Here is a 26,467-nt window from a genome sequence, read left to right as displayed (position 1 = left end):
ACAGCCAGGTCAGTGCTCTTGTTTGAACTAGATGTTCCGTCAGATACTGCGAGACGCTCTGCTTTCACAGTCTCAGTGGATGTTTCCTGCAAGTCAGCGGGTGGTATTTCCCGGATGCAAGCGGTCTCATCTTGATATCTGGGGATAAAAGACTCAAAGTAACAGAGGCGAGACGTATATATATGCACGCCATCGGGGTAAAACAGTCTCTTAACTTAGAACTCCAAAGGCTTTGTATGGCACTGCCACCCCATAGGATTTTGATGAGGCAACTAAGGAGCGTAGACATTTGAGAGAAGCGCAGCTGTTTTCTAGTCAAATCAGTTTCAGTATACACTTGTGCACCATATTCCCCTAGTCCAGTTTCATGTTGGCTTGCATACTTCGGTTGCGTAGATACTGGTAGATTGGGGAAGTAGGAAGTACTCATCGTAGATAATGAGCCGGTATACGTGGTTCCTCTGCATTTAAGTACTTCAAAAACATGTACTCTGTATAGCTCTGTTCCCCAACGAGCGCATTAGAGGAATTTGATGTTGGCGATGGGAACCCACAGCTAAACCTACTTGCAAAATCTACTTGCAAAAACCCTTTATCTCCAGAAACTTTCCTCTGTAGGTCTCTTTTCTCACCTTACTTTGGTGGCTCTGCCCGTACTCGGTGGTGAGTCTGTAGTCATACGCTAAACAATGTTTATTTGACTACAACCTCCGCCCCGGCATTAGACTAGGACAACCGACGGGGCCAGGGTAGGGAAAACCTTCAGGTTCCGAGCTCGTTCTTCAACTATATCAAATACAACGTGCCCACTGGAAGCTCTGAACAAACCCCGGGGGGGGGGCTATTGTTAGAAAGTGCCGAGGTCCTGTGGTAGAAATCCGCCATGGTGTCGGAAAAGCCAACAGCGGATCTTTTTCCCCGCACAAGGTACACAAACCGGTAGAGTACAGATACCAACCGACGCGGACACATTTTGGAAAAGGCGGAAATTGCAAGGTCATGCGAAATGGACACTGATGAAAGAACTTCTCAACGTCCCGACGCGATTCTAGCCTCTGGAGAGACACCCTCTTCGGTGGCTTCACGCTCCACCCCAGACACCCGGCAGCGGAAATCGCGAAAAGTGACACGAGCCTGCGATGCTTGCAAGTCCAAAAAGAAAGCGTGCACTGGGAACATCCCTTGTGTTCCATGCATCCGTCGCAAGGTGGACTGTACGTACGACACGAGCTATCATCGCGGCATCGCAGTGACTCCTCCCTCGTCCAACTCGCGCCCAAGACACGATCCCCCAGCTCTCCGAAAGACTACACAGGATGCTGAAAGTGAACCAACGACGCCATATGCCCCACCGGATCGAAGACTCTCAACAGATGTTATCGATCAGTACTGGGGGCCGACTTCAGCGCACTCGTTCCTGGACCAGGCAGTGCGCGATCTCCCGGCGACCCAGTCGAATGTGGTATCGGGCTCGCGAGGCTCAGACCGTGCCTCGGACGCCTCTATATTCCACTTTGGTGACCGCATCGCTCCAGAAGTCCAACTTGCGAATTTTACATGGCCGGACCGAGCAGAGGCAGAAGGTCTGGTCCGCCGATATTTCGAGTTCGCCTGTCCGACCTACCGGACATTACACCAGCCAACAATCGAGGGAGCGGTCAATGAGCTATATGGAGAGGAAACGCGATATGTTGACCGCGATTTGTTGATCGGAGAATCATCCGCCTACTACGCCGTACTTTTGATGGTTTTCAGCACGGCGACCATGTATCGTCCGGATGCAAACGGTCGTATAACAGACGCAGATGATGCTGGCTGGAAAACCAGTGAACTCTACTTCGTTAAAGCGGAGCAACTACTTTCCCAGGAGATAGGTGCACCGAGGCTTGAATCGGTCCAGGCACGATTTCTCATGGTACTCTACTTGTTGAGCACCTCGCGCGCGAACAAAGCTTGGTTCACGCTCGGTACAGCAATCCAACTGATGATGGCTCTAGGGTTCCATAACAGGCGCGCCAGAAAGGATAACGACGGCAGAGATCTCGTACAACGAGAGTGTCGCCGACGAATTATATGGAGCTCATACACTCTTGACAAATACATCAGTGTCATTCTGGGGAGGCCGCGCTTGTGGCACGATGGGGACATGGACGAGGAGCTTCCGGCTCGAGTGAACGATATTGATCTCTTACCCACAAGAATCCAAAGCCCACAACGAGATTGTGTAATGGATGCTCCAGTGCTTCACGCGCTGTTGGCTAGAACGCTCTCCCAGGCCGCAAAGGAGCCCTACGTAGTGGCTGGCATCTCCAACAGAGACCAGCTCAATACCATCAGGGTCTTGTGCGCCAATGTCGATGAGTGGCATGTTGGACTACCGCCCATCTTGTCCGGAGATATTCACCCTAGCAGCCTAGTTCCGGTATTCCAGCGTCAACTCACAGTCCTACAGCTGGCACGCTATCACCTCCTCATGTTTATCACCCGGCCATTGCTTCTTCGTAACTACGGACAGATCTGGCCTGACTGTGAAGCTAGCTATGTGCATTATCTTGGAATTTGTTTGACCGCAGCCCGAGACGCAATTGAGATGGTTCTCACCTTCGTCCGTGAAAACCAGTTATTCCACGCGTTCTGGTATTCTCAGTATATCGCGTTCAATGCTCTTTCTATTATATATATCTACCTTATTCAGGTACGACGTGGAAGAATTAACCCCATAAGCAACAGTTTCGGTCACTCATCGGGCGATATCAATTTGTCTTCTCTTGATGAGCAAACTTTATACAACCTATCCGAGACGGCCCAATACCATCTTGCCAATGCCACGGTGCGGAACTCACCATCCTGGAAGTACAGTGCTATTCTGCAAGGTCTTAGACGAGAGCTGGAACGCTTAGGTTTAAGATCCCCCTTTGTCGAAAGTACCAGTGCACATCCTGGGCCAAGTCATTCCAGGAACCTCCCTTCAACTCTCGACCCCGAGAGCGACACCAGACCAATGTCTGCTAATCCAAGTCGTCGTCACTTACAAAATGCGGAAGAATTAACAACTGATTATTCGCTTGTCGAACCGGATGAAACTTTCGTCCCATTCTCTGGCGTGTCTCGAGATGACGCTTACTTTGCGGATCCGCGGACGGAGTGCTTATTTGATAGCTTTGCGTCGGATAAAGACCTGATGCTTGATTTTTGGCCGCAACTCGATAGTTTACCCATTAGTAAGTTCTTTTGATTCAGCATATGGATAAATATGTGCGGTATCGCTGACCCGGTTTAGCAGCCTATATGGGATGATAACCCCTTCCTGTGCCAGCCAGCCAGACTTTAGAGCTTGAGGGCTCAGAATAAACGGTGTGTATTTCTCCATCAGCGAGATCCATACTAGCGATCTTACTGAAGATGCACCTGTGAGTATCCACCGATTCTCATTCGGTCCTGGGTCAACACAGAAGCCCGCTTTTCCGACATGCTTTTCCGACGCCTCTCGGACACAGGATTTAAGAGGATACCCACGCCAGTTCCATTTTTCTTCAATTCTCAGTTTCTTGTTAAGTTTATTCCTTCGAAATGTCTCTTCCGTCTCATTTCACCCTCAACACCGGTGCCAAGATCCCAGCTGTGGGATTCGGAACATGGCAAGCCAAGCCGTTAGAGGTGGAACACGCAGTCGAGGTTGCGCTGAAGCAAGGTTACCGCCATATCGATTGCGCTGCTATTTACCGTAACGAGACAGAGGTTGGAAATGGTATTCGCAAGTCCGGCGTGCTTCGCGAGGAAATCTTCATAACAGGCAAGCTGTGGAACACGAAACATGCGCCAGAAGACGTCGAGTCTGCACTGGATAAGACACTGAAAGATCTGGGCACGGAGTATCTTGACCTTTACCTTATGCACTGGCCTTGGTAATATATTCTCTTTATTCTGTATATGCACATGATTCTAACTGGAAGTTTAGCGCCTTCAAATCCGGTGACAAGTGGTTTCCCTTGGACAACAAAGGCGTCTTTGAACTAGCCGATGTTGACTATACTACTACATACAAGGCTATGGAGAAACTGATAGCCACCGGAAAAGTCCGCGCTATAGGTGTCTCAAACTTCAACGTCCGTCGTCTCGAAAAGCTTTTAAGCCAAGTCACCGTCGTCCCCGCTGCCAACCAAATTGAAGCGCATCCGTACCTCCAACAACCGGATCTTCTTCGCTTCTGTCAAAGCAAAGGGATCATTATCGAAGCCTACTCACCACTAGGGAACAACCAGACCGGTGAACCGCGTACAGTCGATGACCCGGCGGTTCACACCGTTGCGGGACAGCTCAACATGGACCTCGGACCGCTCCTGGCGAGCTGGGGTGTGCAGCGCGGAACCGTCGTCTTGTCCAAGAGTGTCACGCCGTCCCGGATTTCAGCCAATCTTCAGGTTAAGCATCTTCCTGAAGACGCCTTCGCGACTCTCTCAGCCCTCGAGCGTCATAAGCGGTTTAACTTCCCAGCCTTCTGGGGGTATGACATTTTCGAGGAGGCTGGCGAAGAAGCTGTGCGGAAGGCTGCGTTGGATGCTGCTGCTGTGAATAAAACAAAGTTTACTGTTTAATTACTTAAATAAGATGGCGGATCCAATAAATATTTATTGAACTGCATTTCTGTAGACAGCCTTTCGTAAATCAAGTAAACTGTTCTGTGAGGCCTAGGTAGTGCCTTCCCCGCGCCAGTTCAGGGCGGTACTTGCTCTATTCTGGGAATGTATCATCTTGCCCGGGCATCCCATAGGGCAGAATGATCCATGGTCGCACCTTCCCTTTCGACATTTAAATAGACCTGGTGGAAAAAGGAAGCAGCGATCAACGACCTCAGCCAGTCGTCCCTTCCCTCCTTGACCTGCCTCCCAACCAGTGACCAAATATACTTTGAATATCCGCTAATACTAAGATATCGGATACGATTAATTGATGATTAACGCAAGTCAACGTGATCCAGAGTGTCAGGGCGGATTTCCGCGGATTTCCGCCACTTGGTATGGGGAAATCCGCCAGCGTGTGGGGTTGCTGGCGGAAAAAGAGACAAACGGCCCTCCGCCATCCAACCTTCCTCTCCAACTCACCCGCAATGGAATCGATTTTCCGGGATTTTCTTCAATACCTAGTCGGCATATCTGCAAACATGGTCATCCCTCCGATTCGCCTTGAACACTGCGTATCCGAGCACAGCTCCCCCATCGCTGATGTTATAAGTTACTTCACCTCTTGGTCCAATTCTTTTGTCAACCATCCATTTGGATAACTATCACCATCATGGCGTCACTAGCTACACCACGACCGGTGACTCCATCTTCAGCACCCTCAAGTGATGCCTTGACACCGGATAGCAATGCGTCGCCTGCGACTTCAGCGACGGAAGTTGAGGAACGCGCGATATACACAATCGATGACCTTTTGCGGGCTCGCGCAGAGGGTGATAAGGCTGATGAGCCTATTGTGGCATATCCACTAAAGGGGACGGACTATGCATACTATACACCGCGCGAGGTGAGTTGTCTATATCTTAAAGAAAGTCCTATCGTTAAATATACTAATTGGAAACATGGTGTAGCTGCACCACCTAGTCGAGGCCGCAGCGGTCCAATACGCACGTGTGATTCCGCAACGGCGGACATCTAATGATCCTGTGCAAGTTGTTGGCTTACTCGGTCCTTCGGACTTTGAGTACCTGATCGCATTACTTGCTGTTTCTCGACTCGGACATACGGTTCTTCTACTATCGACAAGAATTGCCGAGGACGCTTATGTCAGTTTGGTTGAAAACACCAAAGCTTCGTTCCTCATCGCGTATCCTGGGTTTCAAGCCATCGCAAAAAATGTAGCCCAGCGAACAGGAATTGTCCTGCAGCCGGTGCTTGCGCCAGGTGACTATACCGACGCTACGACGGAACTCCCGGGCGCTCAACTGGATGGCCCAGTTGAGAATAAACATATTACATGGATTATTCATTCCAGCGGATCGACTGGCCATCCAAAACCTATTTTCCAAACCCATTCGGGGGCCTTGAAAAATTATGCCAATAATTTTGGTCTTCGAGGTTTTATTACGCTGCCTCTTTACCATGCACATGGGATCAGTTGCCTCTTCCGAGCCATACACTCCCAGAAACTGATATACATGTATAATGCGGACCTTCCGTTGACGGGCCCGTATCTGCTTACGACACTTCAGGAGCATCTGGAGATCGAAGTTCTCTATGCTGTTCCTTATGGTCTGAAACTGCTTTCTGAGTCTGAAGAAAGTATGAAGGTACTTGCACGGTTAGAACTGGTGATGTTCGGTGGCTCATCCTGTCCAAAACCAATTGGTGATAAGCTTGCTCAGAATGGAGTCCGGCTTGTTTCTCACTACGGTACTACAGAAACGGGCCAGCTCATGACTTCGTTTCGCGAGCGCTCGGATATTGACTGGGATTATGTTCGACCAGGGCCGACGTTGCTACCCTATATTCGATGGGAGGAGCAGATGCCTGGAATCTATGAACTCTGCGTTCTTGAAGGTTGGCCGTCAAAGGTGGCGAGTAACCGGCCAGATGGAGCATATGCTACTAAGGATTTATTTGAGAAACATCCAACAAAGGAGAACGCATGGCGATATTATGCTCGCTTCGATGATACGCTTGTGCTGGAGAACGGTGAGAAAGCAAACCCATTGGTGATTGAGGGGGTTGCCCGCAATCATTCAAATGTAGGAGAAGCCGTTGCCTTTGGTTCAAACAGGTCCAGGCTTGGGTTACTTTTGATTCGCGCCGAACGGTGCGTTGGTGAAACGGATGATCAAATAGTCGACTCCGTACTCCCGGCAATTGAAAAATGCAACGCAGAGAGCCCTGCCTACGCATATATTTCACGAGATATGATCCGCGTTTTGCCTTCGGATACAGTTTACCGAAAGACGGATAAGGGCACTGTCATTCGCTCTGCTTTCTACCGTGATTTCGCGGAGCAGATTAACCAGGTTTATGACCAGGAGGACGCGAGTGGAAATCAAGTATTGGAAGGTGATGAGTTAACTACTTTCCTCCGAAACAGCCTTCTCGACGTTGCCTCAATTGAGCGTTCTGCATTACAGGATTCAACGGATGTGTTTAGCTTAGGCGTGGACAGCCTACAGTCTCTCCGTCTGCGAAGTATTATCTTGAAGACACTGAGCCTTGGTGGCCAGAAGCTTTCCCAGAACTTCGTTTTCGAAAACCCATCGATTCAGGCCATGGCCGGTGAGCTCACTCGGTCAAGACTGGGCAGCGGTCCTCAGCTGCAAACACCGGTCGAGGACCTGATGACCGAACTTATCGAAAGATACAGTCGTGATTTCAAGGAGCATGTTCCAGTTCCAAGGAGCGACGACGGTGAATATGTCGTTGTGACTGGCGCCACCGGCTCTCTGGGTGCACATATTGTTGCCCAGTTAGTTCAATCAGAGCATGTCCGCAAAGTATACTGTCTCGTTCGCGCTCAGTCGCCTTTATCAGCATTCCATCGAGTACGAGAAAGCCTACATGCCAGGTTTCTACTGTCTGACCTCAACCCCGATGCAGAACGCAAAATCGTTGCATTGCCCGCAGACCTTTCGAACAAGGTCCGTCTAGGGCTAGACGAGGCAGTGCACCAGGATATTATTAGCTCCGTCACCGCAGTGATGCATTGTGCTTGGTCTGTCAACTTCAACTGGGCTCTAGAGAGCTTTGAACAGAGCTGTATCGCAGCTACTCGTAACCTGCTAGATCTCTGCCTGGAAACACGAGGCCCTCACCCAGCGAAGTTCTCGTTCTGTTCATCTGTCAGTACAGTTGCTCGCACACCTGGAAACTGGGTTCCAGAAGCTCTCCCAGAGTCTCTTAAATATGCGCAGTCCATGGGGTATGCTCAATCAAAACTGGTAACTGAGCACATAGTAAATCGGGCATGTCGCGAAACCGCACTTTCATCGCGGGTCCTACGTGTTGGTCAAATTATAGCTGATACCAAGCATGGCATCTGGAACGCCACTGAGGCTATCCCTATGATTTTTCAAACGGCCGAAACTATCAACGCCCTTCCTCTCCTGGACGATGTCCTTTCATGGACGCCCGTCGACACTATCGCATCCAGCGTCATCGAGGCAACACTTTCCTCAAAAGCGGCAGAGGTCATGAATGTCACGAACCCAAACCTCAACCACTGGACTCAAGACCTTCTACCTCTTCTAAAGCAAGCCGGTCTAACCTTCGATGCTCTCCCTAAACGCGAATGGCTTGCCCGTCTCCGCGCCTCAACTCCTGATCCAACAATTAACCCACCAATCAAGCTCCTCAACTTCTTCGAAAACAAATATGATAATGACTCACCAGCACGGATCCTTTTATACGACACGAAGAAATGTCAGTCCGCTGCCCCATCTCTTCGCAATGCGGCAGGCCTGAACCAGGACGTTGTAATTCGGTTTATACAGTATTTCCGCCGAAAAACTTGGTCTTCTCCTTGTTTGAGGCAGTCTTCATCTCACAATGTGATGTTCCTAACTGGTCCTTGTGGCTCCGGCAAATCTACCGCTGCTCTTTCACTTGCGACAAAGTTTAACGCCCCTACAATAGAAGGGGATGATCTGCACTCCCGTGTCTCCCGTGCGAAGATGGCGTCGGGAACCCCCCTATCGGATCTTGATAGATGGGAATGGTTATCTCACATTCGTGGAGCTGTTATGGACCGTTTATTCCAGCCGTCCGGGTTGGCAGGAGTGGTAGTTACGTGTTCCGCGCTGAAGAGGGCCTACCGTGACGAGCTACGAAAGCTAGCGTACCTACTCGAGAATCCTGTGAACGTCACATTCATCCATTTATCTGTTGGGGAGGAACGCAAAGCAGAGCTTAAGGAGCGATTGGTCCTGAGATCGAAAAAGGAGGGGCACTACATGGAGTCAACTATGGTCGATTCGCAGCTAGAGGCATTAGAGAACCCGGAGGTCGACGAAAGGGATGTGGTTGTTGTTGATGCGGCCGGCGAGAAGGAATCGGTGTTGGGAGAAGTGGAAGCAGTTGCAAGGGGTGTTTTAGTATAAATCCAGCCATGATATTTAAAGGATATACACAGTTATGACTGGCGCTTGGAGCGTCCAGGTCAATGATACACGGAGAGAGGAACGCTCATAAACCCCAAATTCAAAAGTACTCCATTCAACCCATACCTATACAGTCAAACCCATTATAACATATATAATAAATAATAAAACGCGCACTTATCCATCAACAAACCCAACGGCCTGCTCATGGAACCCCAAAAACCCCATTCCTGCCCCCAATCCTCCCCACAGCTCCCTGCTTCAGTCTCAACGTCCTCTCAATCTCCCCCTCCGGAAGCCCCTGTCTATCTCGCATAGCCAGAGCCTGCCTAATCGTTAACGCATCCAAATATCTGCGTCCCGAAAATCCGCCTCTCCCCATCTCCTCAGCTTCAGACTCAGCCTCTCTTGTAGCCCGCTGCCGCGCCGTGACGACGAGGAGCGCTGGATTCGACGCTGTGGGGAATACGGTCGGCGAATGCGGTTGTACTGGATGATGGTCTTGGCCTTGTTGTGTTTGGTTGAATGTGCTTGAATGTGAGAATGTGGGGGAGGGCTTGACGGCGCCGATGGAGCGGAGGGAGGCGGCGAAGTGCGGGTCGCGGCCGTCGAGGTCAATTGCTGTTTATTTAATCGTGTTAGTATCTAGTACGTATGTTGGTATAGGGCTTGGATGGGTGGCGGGGAGTTTGTTGGTTGCTTGCGGGAGAGTGCGGGAGAGGAGAAGGTGGGTAGAGCACGTACCGGATGATTTCTCAGTTGAAGCCTTCTCCTTGGAATGATATGTTGGACCCTGCGCGGGAGTCTGCGGTGGGATATTTGGTTCTCTAGATGCTGGGGAGGGGGCAGGTGGAGGTGGTCGTCGGGGGGCGTTTGCTGCTGGGCTTTGTGATGCTGTTGCGGGTGAAGGGGCGGCTGGTTGTTTGGGGTATTGGCGGCGTGAGGCGGCCTGGGCGGCCGAGCGCGCTGGTTTGGAAGCGGATGAGCCCATCTGGTTTGCTAAAATTAAATGTCTGATCTGGTTTGAGGAACAAGTTGTAAAATGGATGGCGGACTTGGGATGAATTTTGGAGATAGCGGATTATCGTATCGGAGCTAGCCCGAATGGGACGGTTCTTGGGTGACGTCAAGTAGGATAGGGCAACTCATGTGGGTAAATATTATGGTTACTGTGTACATTGTTTACTGCGGAGGTAAGGGAGAATACTCCTCGAGCGTCGTGCGTGTATTTATATCAATTTACAGTGTTGGTTCTAGGATATTTGAATGCTGCGTCAAGGGGTAAAAGTACCCCCCCGTCTTCTGATAAAAGCCATGCATTTAGCCATGTCGCAAGTACTCACCGGAGACCTGCCAGACGTCTGCCCTGGACTTCTCCGAGCGCACGGCTGCCGCTAATGAAGGCGACAGTTCCGACGGCAGCAACAGCCGGGAGGATCTGGAACAGGTTCCAGGAGGTATAGTAAAGGAAGAAGATGCCTTCAAGAGCGAATAGCGAGCCCAAGAACGTGGCATGAGGAATGGGGGCCGACTTAATCGCCGTAGGGAGGTGGCTAATGTTAGCGCCGAGGAATAGCCACTGCAAAACATGTTAGTCTAGTTTCCACGGTTGGCAAGAATGCTTGCTTACCAGGGCAGCTAGGAGAGGTAAAGCGGCTAGCACTGTCGCAATGAAAGCAAGTGTGATGACAACAGGCGGGCTCCGAGGGTCACTCTTGAAGATGTGATGGATCTCAGGGAGTTTTCCGTATCGCGAGACCTCATATGTCGGGACGGGCTCATCGGGGTTGCGGGCCAGAGACAGTTGGAACGCGGGCTTGTTGTACGCTGGCGAGCTTCCAAACGATCCGATCAGGATCCTCGCATCAAGAGGTTCGGATGTAGAAAGGAATTGGGTAGGAATATCTTTCCACGTCTAGGACACGTCAGCTAGTTGTCTTGACAAGAGCTGCAAGCTCCATACCAAATCAACCCGAGATTTGCCATTGCCCTTGACGGAAAACGGATAGGAGACATCTAGTCCCGAGTTCGGGTCTTCGAGGAGGAGGAAGACTTGGTGCGCGTTTTTCGCCGACTTTCCTTCCTGCGCTGTTAGGGCGACCTTGAGGGTATCCGCACTACCGAGAGGGACGGGTTTAGAGAGAGCGCCGTTCTGAGGGATTCTGGTGCAGAGGCGACATGTATTAGCGTTTAAGTCATTAAGCGTCTTGAAAACAAGATAAAGCAATAGGATCGAGCATACTCTTCCTTCAATCCGGCACCGACTCCGGCGCCCTTGGTCTGAACTGACACGGTGGCATCAGCAAACCCCCAGCTTGCAGCGGCGGCCGGGAGCGCGGTCGAGGCCAGCAAGGAGAGCTGAAAAACAGTCTGCCACCAATGCATTGTTCCGGCAGGATAAGCTGATTGAGCGAAAAGGGAGACGGAGAGGAGGATAGCTTGGATGGGGACCAGGCGACGTAAGGTGAGAGCAGAAGCGCTAAGATAAGCGCCGGGCGGCGTTTGGGGCTTTTGGGTCCAGTGACTTCAAGCCCTAATTTCCTGCTGTTCTCCTTCGGGCTGCCACCCAGCAATTGTCCAGCTCTCGTTTTCTCGACGACCGCGCTGCCTCTACGCCCCGAGTGCTGCGACATCTGCGCCCGCGATCGTGCCGGAAGACATTTCTCTACCGTCCCATAATGCCCGCTCCCGATTTTTCCTAGCCCGAGGAGGACTTTTGCGCCCGCGAAATTGTCTGACGTTGCGCCTCCTTCGCCAGCGCCTCACCGACAGCACCCTGTACCCTGCCCGCTTACGCTTCGCAACGCCACTTTTGTAGCCTCAAACCGACCGAGACACCGTATTTAAGCTATTAGGGATATTTAGAATCATCGGTAAGTCGGGTGGTGGCTTGTTCAACGAGTTGTGCTGGTCAGGAGTCGTGGTTCCCTAGATCCGAAACACTCCGTTTGCCCTTATTCTACTCACTTACTGACCTGCATTGCTGCCTTGGTAGATTCTGAAATCGAGCGAATAAACCCCTCATCCCGTTGACGAGACAAAGCCACAGCCGAGCTGCGGTGAATACATTGCCTTGAGCGCCAAAGACCAGTCGCCAGAACACCGATGATCTCCAGAAATTAGAAAGGAGGGGCCATCGTTCAAGATACGAGGAGATATCTGCTCAAAAGGAGGACCGTACTGCGCAAGAAATAATCGTCAAAAGTAGGATTGCTGCTATTCATTGTCTAGTTTATTGTCCGCTAACACAAAGCCAGTGGTTGGTAGGGCTTCTGTTACTCGTGAGCTCGGTTCCCCCGCCGCGCTGGCGGACTTGAGTTCTGTATGTCTTCACTCTCTTCCTCTTCCTCTTCCTCTTCCTCTTCCTCTTCTTCTCTTCCTCTTCTCTTCCTCTATCCTCCTTCATCCGCTCCTCCACTCCATTCACTTTCTCGCTTTCTGACTTCCCCAGGCACACTCGCGTCGAAGCTCTTCTAGGGCTTCTCAAAGAACAGCCCCAGCTCGCGAGCTCAACACGTCAAACCTAACACAATCATCGTACTCTCTTCCCCCAACTCCTCTCACTTCGTCTTTTGAAGAGTTTCTGCCTTCTGCAAAGAGACGTAGAACTCAACGTGCTGTTAACTCTGCGGACCAAACTCCTCTTTCGGGTGTTGCAGAGACTCCAGTCCACAGAGCATTCTCTGAACCATTTCAAACCCCCAAGTCGTACAATTCTTCCGCGAAACCTCCTCGTCCTAGTAACCTTGCGCAGTCCAATACTCAGGCCTCTCAAGTGCAAGACGCGTCTCTCACAGAGCCTGAGCCAGGGACTCCGACGAGCTCCAAATCTAATCCGCCTCCTCCTGCCGAGGAGCGTCCAATTGAGCAGTCTCAGATCGATCCACAAGCTGATCTACTGACAATCACTCCGAAGAACCTTCCGACCAGGGAAAAATCTATTACCATCAAACCTGAACCAGACAAAGAGAACTCCACAGACTCACCTTCCACGATGGGTGCCGCAGTTTCTCATCATCGCAAGGCTAGAAAGTCCTTGCCAGCTCGAAGTGCGAGCCAGGAAGATGGAGCTGCCCCATCTAAGCCTTCTTCGCGCGCCTCTACTCCGCAGACTTCTCGTCGAGACCGGAAGTCAAAGCTCGGTGCCCATACCGGTGCAAAGATTACCAAGGCACCGCCAGCTTCGAAGGCACAGACGACGCCAAGTACTAAGGCGAAAACGCTGGAAAATGGCTCTGTGAACTCCACTACGCCGACGAAGCAGCAACAGACCACAACCCTTGTTGCCTCATCCACCAGACCACGTCGCGGCGACCGCAGGTCTACCAGAACCGCGAACGAGCAAACACCGAGCAGCTCAAACCAAGGAACTGCGAATTCAGCGTCCTCAGTGGCTCAAAACAAAAGCAATGAGCACGCCCAGTCACAATCGCCTAGCAAACGAAGCAACATGGTAACACTCAACGTGGGCCGTAAATCGTTGGAGTCTTTCCTGGCCCAGCAGAAAGCTCATGATGATGAGCTCGCCAACCACACCAGCACTCCCGGCCATACTGAAAATGGGGATTACCATTTCGATTACGATTCGGAGATGTATAAGAACAACTACGGCCTTGATGGTCATATGGATGGCCCAACTTCTCCAACTAGTCTTTCCACGACGACCTCCGCCGCTGCACGCACCTCCGGACGCACACGTAAACCAACTATTCGAGCGATGGAATCGCTCGAATCGGAGAAGCGAAACCGCCGTACACGTGCAGCATCGAACAAGCCAAACTCTGAAGCAACCACGGGCACTACCACACGTTCCAAACAGAAGTCAGCACGGCATTCACCAACTCCCGCGCCAAAAGCAGCAAGAAAACCTGATGTTATGATCATCGCTAAGCAGATTTATGAGCTAGCTGCTGCTGCCGTCGCACCAGGATTTGTCCCCGCATCAGAGGTTGAGATATGGATCAAGGAGCTGCAACGAAAGGTCGACGAGAAAGCAAAAGAGAAAGAGGCAGTAGCGTCGCCGGAACCCGCGGAAGAACCGCAAACGGAGAGGGAAAACACGCCACCCTCCAGCAAGCCATTCGCGGATAACGTACAAGCTTCAGCGCCGCGGACTGATGAAGACGGTTGGAAATACACAGGCCAAGTCAACAAACACGAAGAAGAGTATGTCATTGTTCCAGAGGATTACGAATGGTATCGTCCCAACAACACCTACGGAGATGATGAGCTTCCTCTTCCCCCTGTCCGCGTGAGGTCGTTGGTCCAGGCTGAAAAGGACCGCGCGCTTGGCTATCCTCCACGTATCGGAGACCGCAATACACCAGTCGATAATCAAGGATGCTTCCTGTTTGAAAACATCCCCGAAGAGCGCCGTATGCTTGAGATTAGAGAAGCCGCGCGCGCAAGGGGAATTTATGTCTCCAGCTTCATGTCCTTTGAAGAAGTCAACAAGATGATCAAGCTCTATGACAGTGGGCAGCCACCCGTACTATCTCCACCACCCGCACCCCTCGTACCTCCTACTCCCGAAAACATCCCAACGAAAGCGAAAGAACCTTCTCGCAAACGCCGCCGCGCCGAGGCTACTTCCGCTAATAAAACGACCGAGTCCGTTGATACCCCCAAACCGAAGAGACGCCGCCAAGGAGCCAATAACACGGAAACCCCTCCCGCAGCGACTCCCACTCGGCCTACCCAAGAAGATAAGGAAAAGGAAAAAGACAAGGACAAGGACAAGGACAGTCCACCAGATGAGAAAAAGTCATTCAAAATTACCTTGACGTTTGAAAACAAGCGATTTCTCCTGGAGCAGGCTTCGAGTGACACCGATGGCACTGACACTGGCCAGTCCGATGTCGAAGACAACGGCCCAGAGAACGCTCGCAGTCAGGAATTGCAGTTGTCGGCAATTGAGGCTCCTACTACCGAAGCCGCTGTAGAATCAGCTCCAGCACCTTCCACTCCCGCAAAGCCAACAGATCAGGCTGAGAATCCCAATACTGAGGTTACTCCCGGCTCTGCCGAGCATCCTTCTACTGAAATTACACCTGGAGGCCGGCCCCGTCGCCGTGCCGCCGATGCCCTAATGGCCAACTTCCAGAAGCATGCCGAAGACAGGGCTAAGCGCGCGGAAAGAGCTCGCCTTGGCCATGCTCGCAGAAAGGGGACCCCCCTGAAAACAGTTACCGGAATCCACGGAGACACGGTTGAATCCCCGATTCGTCCTCCTGCCGTCGATCCCATGAATCTTGATTAGAGATGCAATCTCCAGCCTACCAGTGCTACGAGTCAAACTTTTCTATTCGCATCGAAATTTTGTTTGTCTTCTTTCGGAACCGTCTCTTTCAGTTCCTCTTTCGGAGTCATGGGTGGCTATTGAATCAAGCATAGCGATATCTGCAGTCTTTGGGCAGGACTAACCCTAGTTCATCTTTTATCGAGCGTCTTTTTTTTTTTCTTCTTTTTTCCATTTCGGCTTCGATTATGGTTTCTTTTACTCGCACGTTAATCAGGTGGATTTCTTCCATTTACTGTCATCTTATTCTATTCTGTGACTTTGTTCCATCCATCTTGTTTCTGGGATCAATGGACTCAGTCTTAGGCTACGACCATGACTTATTGTGCCAAGGTACAAACTGGAATACCTCCCAGCATCAAAGCGTCATACGTTTATCGTTCATCTCATGGTTGGCACAAACAAGCAGTTTCTTCGATTTGCACCATACTTCTTTTTCTCTTTCCATTTTTCGTTGTCCATTCCCGGCCACATACGTTTGCATCTGCCCCGTTCAACGGATGAAATTCCATACAAAAGCACAGGCTAGCCCTGAAGCAGTACTGTACTCTACATAATCGACTCGCGAGTATTTCACAATATTGACCTCCCACCTAAGTTATCAGTAGTATTATCTAGGCTGTGCAAGTTGGCTAGTAGTACAATTTAGGAAACTGCGATTGGGGGGCTTGAAATAACCATAGGAGGAAGGAACGACCACCCCGAGGTCAGTAGGCTTTCCTTCTATAAATTGCAACTTGTTGTGGCAGGGAAGGCACGACTGCTGAAAGAGGAAGATGCAATGGCTGCCCGGGCCCTGAAGTCCCCAGTCTTCGCACCTACCTTGGGAAGAAACACAACTGCATTGACCGAAGGAAGGTGCGAACAGTGTCACGACCGTTGCCTGCTATACTTTGGACAGTCCAAGGCTCCAAGCCCTCCATCCACAGATGTTCACGTGATCCGATTGTGTCCCCATCCGCGATTTTCCATTTTGAACAACGCGGCGACTCAACAAACCAGCAAGCTCGTGGCAATCGAATAACCGAATTCCATTTTAGAAGATTTTCTTGAATCTAAAACCAAGAAAGGGGGTAAAATGTCGTCGCAACAACCACCAAGAAATACAAATCCGAACTTGAAGCCTCGCGTTGTTATGGATCCCCATCTTCAGTCTGGGGCCGGGGCCCCGAGACGACCACTCCCTGTTCAAGATATTCGGCAGACGAAGGAGTATAAGGCTGCTTCGAGACGGTAAGAGCCATCTTTTGCCCTTTGAGGTCCCTGGGGGGGTCTCCCTGAGAATTTGTTCGTTCTAACAGGGGGACTTGCAGGTGGATCTCCACGATTGTGGCGCTGCCGGTATTGATGTATACGTCGTGGGTTTTGTATGAGCGGAGTGAGTACTGCTTTTTCTTTAAGCTTCTTGTCTTCCTTGAAATGGTAAGTCAGTCGGTGCTGATGATGTTTGATACCAGCGTATGGAAACCAGCAGCCGAAGCGCCTGAGTGATCTGCCTCCACCTAATAGCGAGGAGACCAAGTGAACTCCAAGGATTTAACACTATTCTATGCGCCATTTTGACTATGTTCTACCATTGGTGTTGTTGTATTTGTATGTATTCATTGAGCATGGCGTTGCTTGCAGCTACTTAGTTATTGTACATGACATTTCTTGTGGTACATTGATATCAGTTTCGATCTCCAGCCCAGATCCATGTACGAGGTAGATACTGCGTCTCCAAGTTGTCGACACACGATTGCGTCCAAGTCGAAGACAATCCTCCGGGAGATATCCTGTGTTCGACAAGTCAAAGGGCGAGGCAATCTATCTATCCAAGATTATGATCGCGCAAAAAAGCCCGCATAGATTCCGGCAGAGGCCTGGTGTTCCGTACGGCACACATACCCAAGATCAAACTTGCCATAGACCTGTTATCCTCAACGTGTCCAGCGAAGCCGACGTATCCACGCATGCGAGGTCGCTGTCCATTCTGAACCCAGTTCCCTGTCAACTGTTTGACTTCATGGATGGCGACAGGGCAGTTCGCGACGTGCTTGGGCGTCTCTTTCTTCTTCTTCTTTTTGTTTGGCGATTGGGCTGCAGATGCGTCATCGGAGTCGGCATTCTGGTTTCCACGCTGGTCAGGGATGTTCACATATATAACCCGTTTGTTGGCGGCGTCATCTGCGTCACTGCTGCTGCTGCTAGTGGTACTCGCGCCTTCGTTCTCGTCCTCGTGCGGACTGTCGGACCCTTCAGTACTCGTAAGCTCATCATCAGCCCAGTCATGTTCTTCGCGGCGATATTCGGCGTCGATCATCTCCATGTCCATATCCAACTCCTCGCCTTCTCCACCTAAAGGACCAGTCGGGCCATTGCTATCCGCCGCAAGCGTCCATCCAACACCTTCGTCTCCGACCTCTACCTGCTCAATATCAAACTCCCCGTCTTCACCGGCAGTACTGTCTGTATCTCCTGCTGACGCTGCCGCTGCGACTGCGGTGGGTTGTGTGGCCGCTGCCGGCATATCACGCACACATCCTTCCCCGTCTTCACCCCCGCTCTGATCCTCATCCACACGATACACCTCAGGCTGCCCCTGGCTCCCCAGTCCACCATTTCCGACACTCGCGCCCTTCGCAACAACAAGCACTTTGTCCCGCTCATCAACTGATCCCAGGAACACAGCGCGGATTTGATACTTGTTTCCTCGATACACTCTTTCCCCCATCTTCCTGAGGCCGCGTTCACTTATCTCCAACGCACACTTGCCCTTCGTGGCACCGCACATTCTCCATCCGACGCCGAATGTCTCCGCCATGTATCTTCCGAAGCGCAACGGGTACCGCGCGGCTTGAGATGGGAAGTCGAATGCAAACACGACGGTCCATTCACGGGTACTGGGGGGGTTGGTACGCCTGGGCCCTCCGAACCCTGGTATCAACCCCCTGTTTGGCATGGCTCCGTTGGAAGACAGATGGGCAAGTGCATGTGTATTGGAATAAAAGTAAGTCCCGTTCACAATCCCACCTAAGACTCTAGATATTCTTGCCATCTCGGCATCCCCGCTGCCCTCTTCGCTGTTTGCGTCGGTATCAGGGTCAATGTCTGTGTCGATTCCCATGACTTTGGCGTCTGTAACGATGAATCCAGCAATTGAAGTGGCGATGACTTCCCTTGCGAGGATACGCTGGAGATCGGAGAGCGAACGGGCAAAAATTAGGTGTGCATCGCGTTGCATCTTTGTCAGGATTGATCGGTAGCGTGCGCTAAAGGCATTTATGTCGGTTAGACATATCAGGATTATGCATGGCTTGCGGGCGGGGCCTTGGCTGGGTTGCTGCTGCTGCTGCTGCTGGGGAGGTACCGGGGTACTCGTTTCTGGGGATGAGGCGGAGGAGGATGAGGAGGATGAGGAGGATGAGGAGGATGAGGAGGATGAGGAGGATGAGGAGGATGAGGAGGATGAGGAGGATGAGGAGGATGAGGAGGATGAGGAGGATGAGGAGGATGAGGAGGATGAGGAGGATGAGGAGGATGAGGAGGATGACGATGGAGATAGAGAGGGTGAAGGGTATCCTTGACCTGGGTTTGGATTCATCTTCGTGGTTGGTAGTTGGTGTAGAATGATGAACAAGGCCGAAGAGAAAGGGGAGATAAAAAGTCAACAGAAAAGAAGGAAAGAATTGTCAATGAATACATTTCACAAACACAACACAATATCACGTTGCTAGGCAGGTGGATTCACTGTGAAGATGAATGCGCAAGTTTTCGGTGTAGGGCGGCAATAGAGAGGAAGAGACTGGGTTGATATTGATAAAACAAACACATCTTCTAACAACAATGAAATAAACAATCAAGCATCAAACACACCAAAAAGCTTTTTTTCTCCTGTATAATAACTCATGATACAGCTCTAAGGTAAAAATGTATCTAGGAAGCAAAACAATTCTTCCAATTCCCACCTTCTCTTGCAAAACTCAAGCCCCGGATCCAGTCATTCAAACCACAGCGTCCAAGATTGTCAACTGCACAGCCATGCAGTGGGACTACACGATCATTCACCAATACACGTACAAGTGGCTCTCTTTCCTGTTTGCATTGCATCGTCTCAAAATACGCTCTGGCGCCAAACGGAACAGCCCATGACGCTGCGTAGCCGTCCATTTCCTCGACCGACTCCACGGAAGCCTTAGACAGAGGGTCGGTGCCATTGTACAGACCCATCGCGAAAAAAATGGATATCATGCTATTGTCGTGCGAGAAGTCGGCGTACAACTTAGTGTCAAGCGGGAATGTCTCCGGGTTTGAATCCAGAGTGCGGTTGGTGCTCGTGTGGTCCCTAACAGGGGACTGCGTAAGTCGGGCAATCAGCTCGTTGGTGAATCCAACGCCCTGGGCAGGACCGAGGGGACTACCAGCTCCATAGCCATAATACTTTGACAAAGATTGCAGGTAGTCATATTGGATCCATTCCTTTTCAGTGAAGAGGGCACAGAATGGGGACAGCTCGCTTCCGTTGGGTGTCCGGGCCACGGTATCGAACGAGCACATGTCCATGAGATAGACAACATCTTCACCCGAGAGCTCAACGCCAGGAAGGCCATTCTCTATTCGCTTGCGAATTGGCGGCGTGATATTTGCCGTAAAGTTGGCTTCGATCTCATCGGCCAACTTGTCGTTCTCAAAGACACTGCAGATGCTATGGTCCAGCGTGTTATTGAACCCATCGCCCTCTGGGATAACCACATTGACTTTAGGGGCTTCCCGCCTAGAGCCATGGTCATTGACCTGGGCATTCCAAAACCCATCAACAAACTTCTCCGCAGACGCCACGACACGATCAGACCCCGATGCACGGACGAAAGGAGTGACCTTCTTCGCCAGCGACTTATACCGATGATAGAACTTTATACCTGAATCAACCATCTGGTCCTCACCAAAGGCAGTCAAGTCGTCCGCTCCCAGCGTATATTGATAATCATTCAGAAACGCATACTTTCCAGAGAACGAAGAGGCATTTCTCTGGATAGTCTCGATCAGCTCACCATAAGCTTTTGACTTCTTCGCACTCGGATACCGAGCCCCATGGCGTGAGAGCACCTGCGCAAACGTGACTTCACAGCCATCAGGAACATCCGCGGAAGTAGCAGACTCCCGATCCAGTGAAAAATACGGCGAGTACTGGCCCCAGAGATGTGATACCTGCGGGAAACATTGATACCCGTGGTCAATTGAATTGCATGACTGGTTTTTTGATGGGGTCTGAGCAGAAACGCTGGCGTTGCCGAGTAAGTATTAACCCAACAATGGGACACAGGTATATGATTATGTGATATGTAACTTATGGGAAACCTACCTCGAGAGCAAATAAAAAATCGAAAGTGATATTACAGCGAAAGCCATGACCAAAGCGAATGTGAGCCTGCTCCTCAACCTCGACCCCCGAACGGGGCGGTGGTGCTTAAATATTGGTAGCCCCTTCATCTTCGGCTCACGTCGCAACTACCGGGATATAGTGGATCAATGGGTTCCTGGTGCCTGGTTCGGTTGGCAGCCAGAGAGTTGAAGGAGAAGCCATCCCACGTTAATGAGGAGCGGACGTGGACGAGGGCGGGCTGCTGTCCACAAGGTTGTCTGCAAGAGTGTGGAGGCAAGGCCCAGGAATGACAGATTATAGGCTGGCGCACGGCACGTGGGTAGACCGGTCCGGTTGTTGGCCTCAGGCAAGGTCTCTCCTTAATATAGGGTACCTGACTCCCCATGTGCTAGTAATTGCTAGCTCTCTGCGTCATTTATAAATAAATAGGTAGTCTTCCGTCTTCCAAATGCCAAATGCAACGGCGGCAAGATCAATTGTACTATACAGTCTATGGAGGTCCACAAATCGCACGGCCGAGTAAACATCAAATCATCAATAACTAACAAGATCAGCAACGAAGCAGAACAGTAGGATGGTATCGTTCTCGAAGTACCAAAAGCAAGCGAATAATAAAAGGCAGTAGGAAAATGAATCGGATCCCAAACACCAACTACCCTGCAGCGATAACAATGAAACAGTTGGCCTCCCACGCGAGGCCGATCAACGCAGTGCTCCGCACCCCGCTGTACCCAACAGATGACGATAATCAGACTCTTATAATAACGTATCAAGGTAGTAACATAAAACGTATGGGGAATATGTGCAAGTGTAATAAGCCAGATCATGCACACAGAAGACGACGAGATAATCCACCAAGCAATGACAAAGTCCAAATATACCCATGCAAAACGTCCGCATAATCCTTCGATGCGGTATGAATTTTCGCTGCGGAGAAACAAAATATCAAGCAAGTACTTTTTCAATGAGTTCCAGACCATGTCAGTACGAAGGGAGTGTAGATAGTATGTAGTAAGTATTCCCCAACTCTAAACGCGCTTGGCTCCGTTATCGGTGGAGCTGGGTTCCTGACGCATCTCAAGCCAAGCGGGTTGTTGTGATTGTTGTAGTAGTTGTTTCATATTTGCAGCTTCTGCCCCTATGCAGGACGATTCCACGCGCCCGGTGTCGGAGGCATCGGCCTTGCTTGTCGCTCATCCGGTGCAAGTCTTTCTGCCTGTGCCGACGAGTGCGGCGACGGAGCGGACCAGCGTCCCCCAGGCATTGCACCGGGAAGGGAGGTAACACTTGGGGCGGGCGCGAGAGGCCCCGCCGCACGTTGGGGAGAGGGCATGTCAGGCGTTTCTTCTTCAACCTTCAATGGGGCGTCTGATCCAGTCCAAGCCTGAGTCTCCCTCTCCGACCCGGTGGCTTCAGACTTGGGTCGCAGGAGGTGAGGAGATCTCGGTCGGGCAGGGATCTGGACAAAGTGAGAAGCTTGCTCACGGAAGTAGTCCCTCTCAGATCGATAGAATTCCCGCTGTTCCATCAAAATTTCAAGCTCCTCGGCCTGTTTCTGGATCGTCTCCACCTGCTTCCGGATCTCATCCTGCTGTGAAGTAATTTTCTGCTCCATCTGCATCTCGTTCCGTTTTCTGTTGCGAAATCTCCTGGACGCATCGCTGTTGGCCTTCCGCTTCTCTGCTTGGCTTGAAGAACCCGACTTCATGTCGACGAAACAAGGTATCATACCTGGACGAAGGGTGCTGGACTGGCTCTGGGTCCCTCCCACGCCGGGTGTTTCCGTCCCACCGGAGCGACTCTGCCCAGTAAGGGATGCCGGTAGTCGAGAAACAGGATCAACTGTCGCGTATGGGGCAGAGTTCATGTACGTTGGGGCTGGCTGGGGTGGTGGTGCAGCAGAAAGGGCGGGTGATGAACGGCCTAACTGGTTGAACATGGGTACGGGCGTTGTCGGGCTGCTCTCCTTGGAGCTAGGGGTCGGGGTGTGGTTCGTACTCGCTCGGTGGCTTGCAAATGCTGATGTCGAGGGCGCAGGACTCTGGTGGTGGTGGTGATAAATACCAGATATAGGCGGAGGATGCCCAGAGGAGGTCTCCACTGGTAAAGGTGATCCCGGTGCTACCGACTGTACGCCAGGCAGTTGCTGGGCTAGCGGCGAGTGCCCCGGACCACCAGCCTTTGGGGGAAAGTATCCAGCTGTGCCCACGAGCCGTGCAGAGGGCGAAATAGGAGCTATACCCTGGTTGTTTCTCATACCAGGTGACAGAGCTGCAGGTTTTGGGGTGTGCATAGATGGGGAAGGAAGATGCACTGTTGATGACGAAGAAAACCGAGAATGAGACGGTGTTGAGTCTGGTGACATCTGCTCCCCAAGGCTCTCGCGGCCACCATCTACTGATGCCGTCCGGACTCCTGGCCCTTCCGTTGCCGGATGATTCAGGATCGAGTTGACACCAATAGAGCGGTGCTGTGAAGAGCCCAGCGGTGGTTCCACTGGGGTAGAAGGTTGCCAGGAAAGAGGCCGAGAGCGCACGAATTCACGATGCTCCGTAGTAGAAGAGAGAATCTCTTCGTCTACATGGCGTCTCTTTCGTTCGAGCGAACCGCGGTTGCCACGCGAGTGTGCATCGGTTGGCGGAGGACCTGAAACTGGCGGGATATTCGACATATGCTCCGCGTTGCTTTCAGTAGAATGCCGCAGAGAATACCCGGAACATGACGGGACCCCCTCTCGCTCCAGAAGAGCCGAAGAGGACTCGTGAAAAGGAGGGCGAGAGAGGGGGCCGGCGGCTGAACGGGCAAGGTGGTAGTCAGACAGCGAATGATATTGGCGTGAGTGCACCGGGTGGGAGTGCGAGTGGGAGTATTGGGGAGGAGTCAACACGCTGGTAGCCACGGTGAAGGAAAAAGGCGGAATGCGAGGAAGAAAAATAGCAGGGAAACAGGGGATGATTTATGCGAGAATTTCGCTCTCCCCGGATTTCCCCTTGGTGTTGTGTTGGGTAGCAAGGGCAAGAAAGCACAGGGCAGGACAAGGCAGTGGCCACAGGCGTTGATACTACACGGGAAGCAAACTTTATTCGGAACTGAAGAATACGAGCGCGAGATTGTAATATAACAGAATTAGATGAAACAAAGAGGGGGGTTGGAAAGGAGAGATATATAGAAGAGAGGAGTAGAGGGTATACGGGCCAAATAGGGAAGAGAGCAGGAGGACGGGGAGGATATGGGTTTATGAAGCAAGTCTAAATCCAAGCTACGGCTTCACCAGGCGAACAGACAAGCCAAGTCAGTAGTGATGATCGCGAGCCGTTAGGGAAGTTTGCAGGAAGCTCCAGCTGTTGAGAAATCAGATCCAGCGGTGTGAAAGGTGAAGTATTGGCCCGTCGTGAACCATCAGTAGAGCAGAGACATGGTCTCAGCAACGCAAGCCCAGTGAGGGTTTCCACCAAAAATTAATTAAATCAAGTCTGAAATAAAAATAAGAAAAAGAGAAATGGGAAAAAAAAACGTAAAGGCAGGGGAAAAAAAAAAAAAAAAGGAACGAAAAATAAGAAAACATAGGCGTTACATACCGCTGCGTACAGTACTGTACTGAACATACAGGAGTTGTACACGGTGCTTACTAGGAGCTGCAAGTGAGCAACTGCTCGTCAGTCCTTCAACGGCGCCAGTTCTGGGGCTAGAGATCTGGCAACCAAGCAGGCGCAGACACGTACTTTGTGCCATTGGCATGGCTGATTATGTGCCTCGCCTCGAAAGGAAATAATACGGAGGGCGCAGGCTGTGCTTCCCCAAGACAAAGCAAAGCCATGACAGCGGGAGACGGGATATCAGACCTCAATTGGGCAGGAAAAGTGTATGCCTTCGGCAAACGTGACGCAAGTGACTTGTTTGTTTCGAGAGTTTCGACCTTTATTATTATGGCATGCTTCGGGTCCCTCATCGAGTGGTACGCCCATGGCTGCGGTCCAATTGGTCGCAAAGACGAAATTCTTTTAAGACCAAGCTAGTGCGTGAACTAAGAGCCAACTAGTAAGGGAATGGGGCTGGGGAAACATCGTGAGCGACCCGGTGCACCTAAGAAGCGCCGTCACCATGGTCATGGTCAAATTTAGTGGAGGCCGGAATCACCAAGGATTCGATGCTAAACCCCATGCAGTTATGGATGGACAATTTGCCATGCACGTCACTGAGCAGGTCGGCGGTTTGTTACCAGGGAGCACCCAGTGTGGACTCACACCTAAATGACCCAGCACCAGTAGGCTAGTACGGAGAGCTCTATCAACAAGCGATGGTGCCGATTGTTCACTGCACCACCGCCTGGTTACTTACGATTCCCGTCATACCCAAAATTGCCGACACAGGTACGTTGGAACTTGGAAGTTTGGGAGCTTTCCCGGCGGTGTTCAGTGTTCACCCTGTTCGAGAACCCACCAGAACATCATACCATAACTGGGTCACTGGGTCACTGGGTCACTGGCCCACTGGTAGCAGAGCTCCAAGATGACGGGACTTCCCTAAAACCCATCGAAACGAGCTTTCTCCTCGCGGCCCCATCACGGGGATGATCTCCTACTCGTTATTACATGGCTTGGGGAAAAGTGATGCTGTTTCCCCGCTAGGACCTGACTCCTGGTAAATTAATCGCCCCTGAAATCCGGATCAACTAGGGCGTCGAGGCACCAAGGTCACCGTCCGGCGTCTTCGAGCTACTATCACCGAATTCTTCGCCCATCATCAAAGATCCCCGCGGCTCACGGTCGTGCGATAATACTAGTAGAGGCCTACCGGTTTTGTCAACTCCCGCTAGAAGCGACGTGGAAAAAGGTTCAGCGGCCCCGGTTAGAGTAGAGAAGTCCAACCGGGTCCCCGAGAAAAAGAAAAGATATTGACCAAAAAAGTAATGTCGAGAACCTGAAGCACATTTTGAGTGCTGATCGAATATGTATACATCACTCGTTTGCGACTGGTCTACTTGGTCCCTGCCGTCCATGAGAAACGATCTTCGACGGGACACCATATCCGCTCAAGTCTGCACGTGAGGCCAAACTTTTGAAGCCCAGTCAAGGCTCCTGTTGGCATGACTTCGAAACTCCGATGTTCTGCATAAATGTGGATGGTATCGTGGTGCTCCAGCCACCCAAAAGGCTGTTCAGGTCCGGGTCGAACTCTAAGCCCTCCTCTGTGATTGATCGTCATTCATGTATTTTCATCCTATCGGGTCAATTGAATGGTCCCGACAGCCAGTTGAAGACCGCACGACAGCCCCTCGTGCATTTCCTGAGATTGCTGCAACGCCATTGGATACTGATCAATCGTCTCGACCCTCGTCTGCCGAGCGAATCTTAACCTCAATACGACGCCCAAAATACTCTCGCAGACATAATTGACTCCTGACTCCTGACTCCTGAGCCGTGCGGAAGGCTCCGTGTGGGACAGGCACTGGAGACAGAATGACACAAACCTGTCAGCCACTCAGTGGTTGCCGAACTGTTCAAACTTCTAAGTGGCAAGAGTGAATCAAGGCTTGTGAGCCGGGTGAGGGCACATTTCTGCTACGTCATCGGGCATCAAACGACAGAGCAGCAAGGTTCAAGGCAATTTTGGCCATCCAAATCATCTTGCAGCAGGAATGGCGGTTAAGTTTTCCCGGACCCAAGCACAATATCCCTAAATATCGGGGCTGGTCGGTGCTTTTTGCATGGCTTATTTCGAAACTTATTGC

At 51.3% G+C, this 26,467-nt stretch overlaps 12 protein-coding genes across 12 annotated transcripts; 6 read left to right on the top strand and 6 right to left on the bottom strand.

Annotated features, from left to right (window-relative positions):
* Positions 1-1,006: 1,006 nt before the first annotated feature.
* On the top strand, positions 1,007-3,297 carry APUU_21443A (uncharacterized protein; the record flags this gene model as incomplete). The annotated part of the gene is made up of 2 exons (XM_041700195.1): positions 1,007-3,221; positions 3,284-3,297. 2 exons carry the CDS (start codon positions 1,007-1,009, stop codon positions 3,295-3,297), a joined length of 2,229 nt encoding a protein of 742 aa, XP_041553205.1.
* A 273-nt stretch (positions 3,298-3,570) lies between these two features.
* Positions 3,571-4,595, top strand: APUU_21442A (uncharacterized protein; the record flags this gene model as incomplete). The annotated part of the gene is made up of 2 exons (XM_041700194.1): positions 3,571-3,905; positions 3,959-4,595. The coding sequence occupies 2 exons, from the start codon at positions 3,571-3,573 to the stop codon at positions 4,593-4,595; spliced, it is 972 nt and encodes a 323-aa protein (XP_041553204.1).
* A 697-nt stretch (positions 4,596-5,292) lies between these two features.
* APUU_21441A (putative NRPS-like protein biosynthetic cluster) lies at positions 5,293-9,076 on the top strand (the record flags this gene model as incomplete). The annotated part of the gene is made up of 2 exons (XM_041700193.1): positions 5,293-5,526; positions 5,591-9,076. 2 exons carry the CDS (start codon positions 5,293-5,295, stop codon positions 9,074-9,076), a joined length of 3,720 nt encoding a protein of 1,239 aa, XP_041553203.1.
* A 205-nt stretch (positions 9,077-9,281) lies between these two features.
* On the bottom strand, positions 9,282-10,067 carry APUU_21440S (uncharacterized protein; the record flags this gene model as incomplete). The annotated part of the gene is made up of 2 exons (XM_041700192.1): positions 9,282-9,697; positions 9,821-10,067. The coding sequence occupies 2 exons, from the start codon at positions 10,065-10,067 to the stop codon at positions 9,282-9,284; spliced, it is 663 nt and encodes a 220-aa protein (XP_041553202.1).
* Positions 10,068-10,415: 348 nt separating this feature from the next.
* Positions 10,416-11,461, bottom strand: APUU_21439S (putative oligosaccharyltransferase subunit ribophorin II; the record flags this gene model as incomplete). Its single annotated transcript, XM_041700191.1, has 4 exons — positions 10,416-10,655; positions 10,707-10,991; positions 11,040-11,238; positions 11,319-11,461. The coding sequence occupies 4 exons, from the start codon at positions 11,459-11,461 to the stop codon at positions 10,416-10,418; spliced, it is 867 nt and encodes a 288-aa protein (XP_041553201.1).
* An 818-nt stretch (positions 11,462-12,279) lies between these two features.
* APUU_21438A (putative GPI-anchored cell surface glycoprotein) lies at positions 12,280-15,335 on the top strand (the record flags this gene model as incomplete). Its single annotated transcript, XM_041700190.1, has 3 exons — position 12,280; positions 12,334-12,398; positions 12,528-15,335. Coding segments are annotated over 3 exons (2,874 nt in total).
* Positions 15,336-16,452: 1,117 nt separating this feature from the next.
* Positions 16,453-16,899, top strand: APUU_21437A (uncharacterized protein; the record flags this gene model as incomplete). The annotated part of the gene is made up of 3 exons (XM_041700189.1): positions 16,453-16,607; positions 16,688-16,752; positions 16,832-16,899. 3 exons carry the CDS (start codon positions 16,453-16,455, stop codon positions 16,897-16,899), a joined length of 288 nt encoding a protein of 95 aa, XP_041553199.1.
* Positions 16,900-17,184: 285 nt separating this feature from the next.
* On the bottom strand, positions 17,185-18,597 carry APUU_21436S (uncharacterized protein; the record flags this gene model as incomplete). Its single annotated transcript, XM_041700188.1, has 1 exon — positions 17,185-18,597. One exon carries the CDS (start codon positions 18,595-18,597, stop codon positions 17,185-17,187), a length of 1,413 nt encoding a protein of 470 aa, XP_041553198.1.
* Positions 18,598-18,637: 40 nt separating this feature from the next.
* Positions 18,638-18,940, top strand: APUU_21435A (uncharacterized protein; the record flags this gene model as incomplete). The annotated part of the gene is made up of 1 exon (XM_041700187.1): positions 18,638-18,940. The coding sequence occupies one exon, from the start codon at positions 18,638-18,640 to the stop codon at positions 18,938-18,940; it is 303 nt and encodes a 100-aa protein (XP_041553197.1).
* A 349-nt stretch (positions 18,941-19,289) lies between these two features.
* APUU_21434S (histidine phosphatase family protein) lies at positions 19,290-20,843 on the bottom strand (the record flags this gene model as incomplete). Its single annotated transcript, XM_041700186.1, has 2 exons — positions 19,290-20,634; positions 20,716-20,843. 2 exons carry the CDS (start codon positions 20,841-20,843, stop codon positions 19,290-19,292), a joined length of 1,473 nt encoding a protein of 490 aa, XP_041553196.1.
* Positions 20,844-21,874: 1,031 nt separating this feature from the next.
* On the bottom strand, positions 21,875-23,407 carry APUU_21433S (uncharacterized protein; the record flags this gene model as incomplete). Its single annotated transcript, XM_041700184.1, has 1 exon — positions 21,875-23,407. The coding sequence occupies one exon, from the start codon at positions 23,405-23,407 to the stop codon at positions 21,875-21,877; it is 1,533 nt and encodes a 510-aa protein (XP_041553195.1).
* Positions 23,408-25,408: 2,001 nt separating this feature from the next.
* APUU_21432S (uncharacterized protein) lies at positions 25,409-25,762 on the bottom strand (the record flags this gene model as incomplete). Its single annotated transcript, XM_041700183.1, has 1 exon — positions 25,409-25,762. One exon carries the CDS (start codon positions 25,760-25,762, stop codon positions 25,409-25,411), a length of 354 nt encoding a protein of 117 aa, XP_041553194.1.
* Positions 25,763-26,467: the final 705 nt, after the last annotated feature.

This window comes from Aspergillus puulaauensis, chromosome 2, assembly GCF_016861865.1.
Source record: "Aspergillus puulaauensis MK2 DNA, chromosome 2, nearly complete sequence".
In the NCBI taxonomy this organism is placed as follows: domain Eukaryota; kingdom Fungi; phylum Ascomycota; class Eurotiomycetes; order Eurotiales; family Aspergillaceae; genus Aspergillus; species Aspergillus puulaauensis.
This window is presented reverse-complemented; position numbering and strand designations above follow the sequence as displayed.